General features: G+C 54.2%; 1 protein-coding gene across 1 annotated transcript; it reads right to left on the bottom strand.

Annotated features, from left to right (window-relative positions):
• Positions 1 to 1,292: 1,292 nt before the first annotated feature.
• Positions 1,293 to 6,712, bottom strand: LOC142086998 (uncharacterized). Its single transcript, XM_075160702.1, has 3 exons — positions 6,646 to 6,712; positions 3,399 to 3,519; positions 1,293 to 2,548 (listed from the first exon to the last, which is right to left on the bottom strand). The coding sequence occupies exons 1-3, from the start codon at positions 6,710 to 6,712 to the stop codon at positions 1,354 to 1,356; spliced, it is 1,383 nt and encodes a 460-aa protein (XP_075016803.1). The 3' UTR covers positions 1,293 to 1,353.
• Between the last annotated feature and the right edge of the window lie 3,093 nt (positions 6,713 to 9,805).

Raw genomic sequence — 9,805 nt, 5'->3', positions numbered from 1 at the left:
GACCCTTGATATGTATCTCTACCTACAAAGCATCATATCGTGAAGACCTTGGCACACTCCAGCGAAATTCATACTGGAGTCAATGTTTAATAATGGCTTTCAGGAACTGACCACAGATAAAAGATAAGGCTTACATACAGCAGCGTCTAGATGTGTAAAAATCAAAATCAACGTGGGTTAAAAAAAGCCTGGTACTGTTACGGTGCTTTAATAGCCTGGTGATCAGAGCCGTACAAAAAAGAAAAATCAAAATGCGGCTGAAGCGTAGGACCACGAACAGGCATTTTGTGCTTTTTTGTGGATCAGCAAACATGCTAATTTCTAGAGAGAATATGGGACCAGAAGGATGGTATCATTCCTATATGACTAAATTCAGAATTGCATTTAGCTCCTCCAGGAGAATATTTCCTGGGTTTTGTGCTTGCAGAGAACAGCAAAACCCCTCCAATGTTATCACAGGAATAGCAAAATTGTTGGGTGACTTCTCGTCTCCTCCCACTTGCAAAGGCTCAGCCACATCATCCTGCCCCGGTGTTGGGCACAGCTGGACACAGGGCGCATCAGCTGGCAGAAGGGTTTTATTGCAGTTGATTTGCCAAGAACCAGGTCTCAGACTAAATCTGCAAGAAGAAATGTCCATAGTTGCTGGAGAGAAAAGCGGTCTGACTTCAAGGAGGAGATAGATTGTGAGTTGCCAGCTTCTCTGAACGTGAAATCTGTAGCACTGACCTTCAGTCCCCTCATCAGATGCAGTTTTCATCATCTCTGTCTGAAAAGCCAGACTACCCCTCGTGCCTCCAGCTCACACAGGGTGTTTGATCAGCCCAAGGAGAGCCAGCACCCAGCTGACCACCAGCATCAGTCTTGGTCTGACAGAGCAGCCACCTCAAGTGCAAAGAAAGAAGCAGCAGAGAGTTTAAGTGCAAATCGCGTGGTTTTGGTGTTAAGATTGCTCAAGGTGGTGGAGCCCGAGTCCAGCAGTGTGGGCGAGCGGGTGACTTCTCGGCTGGGCCGTGATGAAACGCAGAGAAATTCCCAAGAGCAATTTGGAAATTCACTTCTGCCCACCACCTGGCAGAGAGCCACCAAGCAGCTCTAGAACAGCAACAGCCTTTGTACGTAGCAGTGCCAGAAAGAAAAAAAGCACCTCATTTATTTCCAAAATACCGTCATTGGTCAATGACGACTTAGATATATTTTTGGACATTCTGCTCTGCAAAAAAAAATATCAGTTTTCTCTGGTATTTTTATTCCCTGCCTTGCTTCGTACTGGTCACCAGTTCAGCATAAACTTAGCTTTCCTGCAGCAACACACATATAGTTTAGGCCAAAAATGTCCACACCATAAAGCATTCAGATGACTTCCATTGGATAGACATTGTTTTGATGTCCCTCCTTCTGGTAGAGCAAGCCCTGTACCATTTCTCTTGACGTTTCTTCAGTTTTGACTCCAAATTTTAGATACAGCCATACAAGAGCAACACTGCAAGCCATCAGACCACCTACCACAGAAACCGGGATGACAAAGTGCATCTGAGATCTTGACAAGAAGCTGGGAAGAGGCAGATCGTTTGGTCTTTCTGTAGGCATCTGCACTCTGGCTTGGCCTGAGAATGCTTGACTAGTAAAAACTAACGTACCTGAAGGGTCTTGCTTTCCTACAGGTGACGAATAATCAAATGTTCTAGTACCAAAGGCACCTGCGGAGGAACTGACAGCCTTGTTGGTATGGACAGAAGGACCTTCGTCTATGGCAGCTGTGAGGTTTAGAGTAGAGACTGAAGTAGTCTCTGGTGGAACTGGTGTGGCTGGGACTGTGGCGATCTCCACACTGTCCAGGATGGAGGGGAGACCTGAACTGAAACTGCTAGAAGCAGTGTCTGGTGCGTCCGCTCTTGCACTTGTAGCATCCAGGGATTCATTTGTAGAAAGCACAGGATGGCCTGATCCTTTAGTAATGGCCACAGGGTCTGAATCTGAGCTAGGAGAAGTCGTGTCTCGAACATCAGCCGTAGCATTTGCAGTATGTCCTACAGGTTCTTCTGTAGATCCTATGGCATTGTCAAAGCCCTGCACAAGAGCCGTGGGATATGGGGTGGGCTGGCTGGAGACCATGCCTGCCGCAAAAGCTGTTGAAGGTGCAGGTGATTTTAAGGAATCTCTGTTTGCTTCTGGAGTCACTTCAGAGCGGGCAGGAACTTCCCGAATCACAGGGGACGATCCTGCAGGGAGCTGGGTGCTGTCCTGCGTGGCTGGTGGGGACTTGCTGGACGCCTCCGTCCTGGCAGCAGGAAGATGTGTTCTCTCCAAAACTGTTGTGCCAGCCCCTTGGAAGAAACTAGCAGGAGCAGTGGCTCCCACTGGAGCCGTTACTGTAAGACCAATGTGTTTCTGAAAAACACCGGGCTCTTCTGGCGCCGCTGCTGAGGTGGCATCACGTGGGAGCGGGGAGGCTGCAGCCTGTTTCTGGTCCAGTTTCTCTACGATCTTCTTCACCCACTCCGCCTCTGGATCTGCACAAATCTCCATGGACTTCAGAGTAATAAATCTGAAAATAAAAAGGGATCTCTTACTGGGTAACGAAAACACCGTTGTAGATGATCAGCGTAATAGGGAAGGCATGCAGAAAGCAACACTGACTCTCTCAAGCCCGTAGCAAACACCACCGGGTTGGATGGATTATTTATTTCAGGGAGGGCAGGTGCCTCTGAGATCTGATTGAATGAGGAGCAGCTGAACGTGACTCATGGGTGAAGGGTTTCCCCCTAAGAAGTTTTTCTCTTTCGAAAGCATGGTCCTGACGTTTGTACGCAGTGTTTGCCTCCAGCGGTCAGAGCAGGAGCTCTGCTTGCCCCGGGGCAAGCGTCCATGAAGACAAAACCCTCTGCTTTACTGAGTGAGGTGAGACTTTCTAGGGTCGGCACAGCAGGTTCACTTTGGAGCAACCTCCTGGGCTGCAGCAAAGTGGTCTCGATGGTGCCTCACCTCCAGGGTAAATCAAAACCAACAATTATTCTGGGAAAAAAATGCAGTTTTTCCCATCCAGTCAAGCTCACAAGTCTGAATCTGCCTCCAGAGAAAATACCTGCTGTCCCAGAAGGACGTGAGCTCTTGCCCTGCGTGCTGCCGCTGCCCCGTTCTGCCAGCAGCTACGTCCGCCAGTCCCCCTCCCCACCCCTTTGTCCTGTCTCACCCTCTGTGTGAGCCCCTGACCTCCCTTGGAGGCTACTGGTCTTTAAATAAGGAAAAAACCCCACCCACCCTTCAAATAAATACCAGCGTTCGCTCTCTTCCTCGATTGCTCCTTGCTCCAAAGCAAGGGCATTTGCTGACAGGTTAATGTTTAATCGGTGTTGGAGGGCGTACGGCGAGGGAGGCAACGCTGGGGCAGTGCTTACATGACAGCTTGTTTGGTGCAGCGGGGTTCCGTCCTGCGGTAGCTCCTTATCCGCTTCGCCGCTAACCCAGATGTAAAATAGCCGCACTCTATGGAACACTTCAGAGGTGCTTTGGGTTGCCCTGAAATAAAGTTTTCAACGTATCAAACGTTGGCTTTTTATTAAGTACAATAAAACCCAACACTTTCTTTTTCCCCGTCTCTGGGGAGAAGGAGTCCAAAGCTTGCCATGGAAGTTTCCAATCCCTGCTAAAATGAGATGCCTCTATGAAGACAAATCCCACCGGGGCCATGATTGTTTGTATCACCCAAACAGGTGATATGACACCCAGAAAACTGCAAAAAAGCACTGTGAAAATTGTGGGGCTCTTGGGACATGGTTGCAGCTCGCTTTATAGGATGTGCTTTATAGGAGATCCTTTGCAGCTCGCTTTATAGGAGATCCTTTGTGCAAGCACCTGGACCTGCAGGTCCTCTCCCCTTTGGGTCACAGGAGGACTGCTCTCAGCACGGTGCCCAGAAGACACATTTCTTCATCCCCAAAAGACCTGCTGCAACTGTCGCCAACGGTGCCGGCAGTGCAGGTCAGCAGGCAGGATGCTTGTCCCTCCTTATCTGGATCAGCCATATCTCTTCCTCCTGCTGGAGTTCCCCTCCAGGTGAGCATCCTGCCTCTCTGCTTGCTGGTACGTGGTCTCTGAACGCCACGTGGACTCAGAGAAAGGGTGCAGAGAAAGGACCTTTTGGTGAATGATACATCGCTCCCGTAGATATCTCAGCAGCCCAGCTTCACAGCAGTTTCTCACCAAACATCTCTTTTCCATCTCCACCAGAAAATACAGTTTTCATTTTGCAAAGTGTAAAAACAAAACCCCACTTGGCCCCTTCAAAGGGCAAAGCCAGTCACACCACTGGGGACCCTTCATTCCTGCACCTACCCCCAGCTCCAACAACAGGCCTTTGCCAAGTGAGGGGAGGTTGCACAACGCAGCCTGGCAATTGGTTTCTGACGTCCCGGGGGCAAGACTTAGAAAAACAAGCCCTGATTTATCCGAGGCCCCCTGTAAAGAAAGGAGCTGGAGTCTGTTTAGATCATGCAGTTTCTACAAAATGCTGTCTCAGATTCCCAAATGAATTTGGTGAATTTGATGCAGTTCAGTTGGGAATGATCCAGCCACTGGGTGCAAGAACGAGCATTGCTACAGGAGCACCCTCAGCTCTTTTGATCCATTTACTAGGGAAACCCATGGCTGCAAAGAAATCCCAAGCACACACTCCCGTGGCCCCTCTACAGAAGCACAGGTCTCTGTAATATTAAAGCAAAACTCCGTGTTCACACAATAATGTCTTCTGTGGCACTTTAGGGTCAAGAATACCCGCGCAGGGGCGACCCACTTCCCAATTAACTCTCATTAGCCAGAGGACATACTGCTGGTGTCCTCCACTTTCAGAAGCACTGTTCAACACAACAGGCACAACAAGAAAAGGGCCAGATCCGTCCCTTTGGGCAGTCGGGGGGGCGCATGGCAGGGAGCGGGGAGGCACTGCTCCCAAAGGCTCTCTGATAACCGTTAACTGATTTTCCAATTATTGGCATCACAAATAAATGGTTTGCAATTAGCTGAACTCCTGGTGTATTCTTCCCAGAGTGGACAAGCTTGGAAAGCACCTTCCAAGGAGAGAGCGGTGTCACAAGGAGCACGGAGCCAGACCTGGTGGTCCCCCTCCTCCCGGGGCACGCAACTCCGCTTCTCCGAGCTGCAAGTGAACCTTTGCCAAAGGGGGCCCGGGGACATCTGGGTGTTTATCCACCCGGGACCACCGCTCCTCGGAGGCACCGCTCCTGGGAGCCACCGGTACCTGCTTGTCAGCACGGTTCCTGGCCGGGGAGCACACCGGCCTCTCCTCCTGCAGAGCCAGCCGGACCTCATCGCTCGAGAGGAGACGGACGCTCGGGCACAGGGGAGCAGGGCCGGGCAGGGCCGGCGCAGGCAGCGGGTTCCCGGGGCAGGGTAGGCTGCCCAGCCTCCCCGTTGCCCACGTTACTCAGGCCAGCCCTGCAGCAGCTGCCCGGAGGTGCGAGGAGAGGAAGAAGCTCCGACCCCGCTGCCCTCGCTGTCCCCGCTGCTCCCGCCTGCTGGCAGCAGGGCACGGAGCCCAGGGGCTCTTTGCCCCTCGCCCTTCCCGCGGTGGGAACAGGGCACCCGGGGCGAGGTCCAGCCGTGCCTGCGCTGCTGAGAAGCCGGGCAACCCACCCTGCGTAACGGCGGCCCCGGGCAGCCATCACCGGCCTCTGCCACCGGCGGCTTCACCCGCCCCGGCCCGGGGAGCGGCGCCCGCCCCGCGGCACGCGGGGGTCGTTATCGGCCCGCGGGGGGGGGGCGGCCCGCCTGTGCACGCGCGCACACACACACACACTGCACACACACTGCGCACACACCCTGCACACACACACTGCGCACACACACTGCGCACACACCCTGCACACACACACTGCGCACACACCCTGCGCACACACTGCACACACACTGCACACACACTGCACACACACCCTGCGCGCACACACTGCGCACACACCCTGCACACACACCCTGCGCGCACACACTGCACGCACACTGCACACACCGCGCACACCCTGCACATACACACCCTGCACACACACACACACGCGCACACACACCCTGCACGCACACTGCACACACCGCACACACACTGCACACACACACACACGCGCACACACACCCTGCACGCACACTGCACACACCGCACACACACTGCACACACACACACACGCACACGCACACTCCACAGGCACCGGAGCTGCAGGCGCCAGCACCCCCGCCCTGGCAGCACCGGCATCCTCAGGACAGGCAGCCCTCGGGACAGACATCCACCCTTGGACAGGGCACGGTCCGCCCCCACGGCGTGTCCCGAGGGGACGTGCAAAGGGGGGAGAAGCGCATTACGCTGCTTTTCTGGTGCGGGTCATCAGAAAGTCCCCCGCCACTCTCCCCACCGACCCTCAGGAGTGGCAGAAGCCGTCCCGGGGCTGCTCGGACTTCCCTGCTGCCACAACTGCCGCCCTAGGCTCCCCCCGCCCCTTCCCAAACCCAGCCTGACCCTGCTACGAGATCTCCCACAGCCCACGCAGGTCCCTCGGTGCCCGTAGCCGGATCCAGCACCGCCTTCCCCCCCCACCTCACCAGCCCCTCCTGAACCTCGCTGCTCCCCGCGGGGCTGTAGCCCACCTCCGGCCAGGGTCGCCAGGCACAAGACCTCCAGCACAAACAGGACCTGGAGAGAAACAGCCTTCATGTTCCGTGGTCGGCAGTGGGAAGGGTGGGCAGGGGAGGATTACGGGCAGTATTTCCCACTCCCAACTGCTTATCGCATCCTCCGGAGCAACACAGCTGCTGCAGCTCATTCCAGGATTATGAAGCCCCAAGACGGGGTTTCAGCTATTATTCAGCTCCCCCGCACGCGTCTCGGGGTGACGACAGGAGGCGGAGGGAAGAGCGGGACAGGGGAGGGAATACCGCCTGCTCCAGCGCTAGACGGCTCCTGGAATTCCCCAGCTGCACGTACATCGGCTTTTCTTAGCGCACGCAGAGCAGGTCCAGCCTCCTTGGCAAATTATTCAGGCAGGGACTTTCAGGAGTCAGCGGCTCCATCCTCCGCTCCCACCGATGTGGCTCTTGGCCAGGCAGCCTGTGCCAGGGCACCGCTGTCCTGAGGCTTGGAAAGCTCTCCCAGCCTCTGACCTGCAGCTCCCCGATGCACATTAAGCTCATTATTTACCCCGAATGCAAAAGCAGCTATTGCCTTCCTTTTCGGCAGCCATCTTATAATGGCAGCGCTGGTCGTTAGGCGGCATTTGCTAATCAGGATCACAAGTTCATCAGCTAGACCGGTGAGCTCAGGCCAGGCTGCCTCTTAGGAGCATCACCAAAGCAAGGGGTGAGCAGGGACCCAGGCCTCCCCAAGCAGCTCCTTGTTCCCCGGGCACATTGTCCGCGGTGTGTGCTTGTTACTACGGCATACGGCAGGGTCTCAGCCATCGGGGTCTTGCTGATGCTGAGGGCAGGAGCACGAGGCCCCCAGATCTGCGAGCAGCCAGGCCGGCTGGGGGGCTTCCCGGCACCAGCACAAAGCCGGGTCTGAAGCGGACATACCAACACAGCGGTCACATCCTGCACCTTTACTTTCTCTTTCATCTCAGATCCCAGCAGAATACATAACAATGTTCCCCTGCCAGCTCCCTCAACTGAAAGATGAAGATAAGAATGAGACAGCATGGCTGCCTTTGAAATCTTTTTTCCTCAGAGTTTTCATAGGGCTGGTGGAAACCTGGCTTCTCTGTACTGTGGGAAATTCCAACAGTTCCAGTTAGGATTTTATTCCTAAGGAGTGAAAACCCCTAGGTTTCCATGTGATGCCTTTTTAAAACATTTGCTGAAATTCCCAGCCTGTAACTTCAGCCTTTGCTTATATTGCAATAAAAGATAAAACGCATTTCAAGGAAATAACATAAAATAAAAATTAAGATCTTGAAATAGTCTGTTTGATCCAGCCAGAACAGAACATGCTGTGTCTCCTGGGATGTTTTCTGGCCCCTTCCCCAAACGGTGTTTTCTCAGGCTGGGCAAAGCCTTACAGGAACCTTTTATTCCTGGAACTGGCATTGCCCGAGGCCGTCGGGCGCTTGGCTGCTGGAAGTGATGGCACAGCCCACACATGCCCGCATCTCCCCTGAAGAAACAGGTTCTCCTTCTTCTGCAAAGGGTTTACTGCCAGCGATGGGTAAAACCGAGGAAGGGCTCCAGCACGCACATAAAGCGGGAGGGCGAGTGCTTTGTTTGCTAAAGGCATGACTTGCCGCAGGCGCTGTTGTTTTAAGGCACAAACAGCTTTTGGCAGGGTAACACAGCTGCTTTTTTCTGCGCGGGCTGGGCTGGTGGTGTTTTACCTGGTAGGGGACTCCGAGAGCTCCCCTTGCTCCCAAGGAGCTCGGCAGCTGGATTTGGAGGTGGGATCTGCACAAGGAAATCCCGCAGCAGGAGGGTGGGGGGCAGCTGCAGCCTCTGTGCAGCCCCCTGGGACACGAAGCCTTCGAGTGCCGGCAGCGGCGTGGGTCTAAGCCACCAGCAAGCCCTGCAGTTCCCACCAAAGGAGGGACACAGAGGCGCAGCAATCGGCTCCGATGGGAATGGGCGGCTGCAACGAGCAGTGACAAACCTGGGCTGCAGCTGGCAGAAAACTGGCATCGTTGCTCCCAGCCCGCTTCCTGCACCCCTCCCTTGCACATCTGCCCCTCCAGCACACCGGTGCCAGCCGCTTCCTGCACTTCTTTTAGCTCTTGCCCAAAGTCAGAGGACCTGCTGTGGCCCAGGAGATATTTCTGCTGTAACTAGCGGTAAACCATAGGCATTGTATTCATCTGACAGTGAAGGATCTCAGGACTTCTCTGGGCTCGTCTGGGCTTTAGCTGATTTTAGCTTCTTTAGAAATTGTCTAGGCAATTGCTGTTGTCTTAATTTGATTTAGTTTTGCTTTAGTTTCTAGGAGTAGCAAGTACTTATTCAGCGTGGGTCTGGGTCTGTAGATTAAATTGCGATGTGGATGAGGGCAGGCAGAGGAGGACGCCCAGTCCGTAAACATGAATCCCAGCGCCCAAGCAATGGAATGTGCAACCCTGCGAGTCAGGGACAACCAGCTTTCAAGGAAACAAAGGGCAGAAAAATTGAGTAACCGGGAACCAGGGAACACAGACTGTGCTAAGAAAATGTATGAAAATGAAACCAGGCAGACGAAGACTGAGGAGGAAGAAAGCCCACCATGAACGTCACACCCTTCCAGCAAAGACCGCAGGCTGGGGCAGCTCATCACAGTCCTTCCCCATTACTCCTTAGGAGGACTGGAAGGAAGCTTCCTGAGGTTACCCTTGGCACCCAAAGGCTCTCTGAAGGTGTGGTGTGGCACCGAAGGAAAGCAGAAGATACTAGAAAGAAGGTTGGGTTTTTTTCCCCCTCATATAACTTGAACTGTGGTGTGCATGAGGAAGGCCCTTAGGCTGATCTGAAACACGGACAAGGGAAAAACATGAGCAGACGTAGGTCTGTGCCCCTCCTGTCGAGTGTGGGCAGAGGGACCACGCACAGGGCACCCTACCTCTGGGGCTGGGACCGTAACCTCGGGGCCATCTCACACAGCTCCAGCTTTGGTCCTCAGCACTCACAGAAGGACGCTGTGGCTCACGCCGGGCAGTTCGGCGTCAAGGCTGGAGTCTGGGCTCCCTGGCTCCAGGTCCTGCTCTGCTCTAAGAACATTCCTGTCAGAATAGATGTCCTGCTACTTAAACGCTGGCTCTGCCGCAGAGAAAAGGAGTGGACTGGATGCTGGTGACAGCAC

The sequence above is a fragment of the Calonectris borealis genome, chromosome 12 (genome assembly GCF_964195595.1).
Source record: "Calonectris borealis chromosome 12, bCalBor7.hap1.2, whole genome shotgun sequence".
NCBI classification, from domain to species: domain Eukaryota; kingdom Metazoa; phylum Chordata; class Aves; order Procellariiformes; family Procellariidae; genus Calonectris; species Calonectris borealis.
Note: the sequence above shows the minus strand (reverse complement) of the source record. Positions and strands in the feature narration are given on the sequence as shown.

Coding starts and splice junctions, on each gene's coding strand:
- LOC142086998 (XM_075160702.1), bottom strand. CDS start 6,712: ATGAAGGCTGTTTCTCTCCAGGTCCTGTTTGTGCTGGAGGTCTTGTGC. Junction 3,520..6,645: donor CCTGGCGACCCTGGCCGGAG/GTGGGCTACAGC, acceptor ACTTTATTTCAG/GGCAACCCAAAGCACCTCTG. Junction 2,549..3,398: donor TGCACCAAACAAGCTGTCAT/GTAAGCACTGCC, acceptor TTTTATTTTCAG/ATTTATTACTCTGAAGTCCA.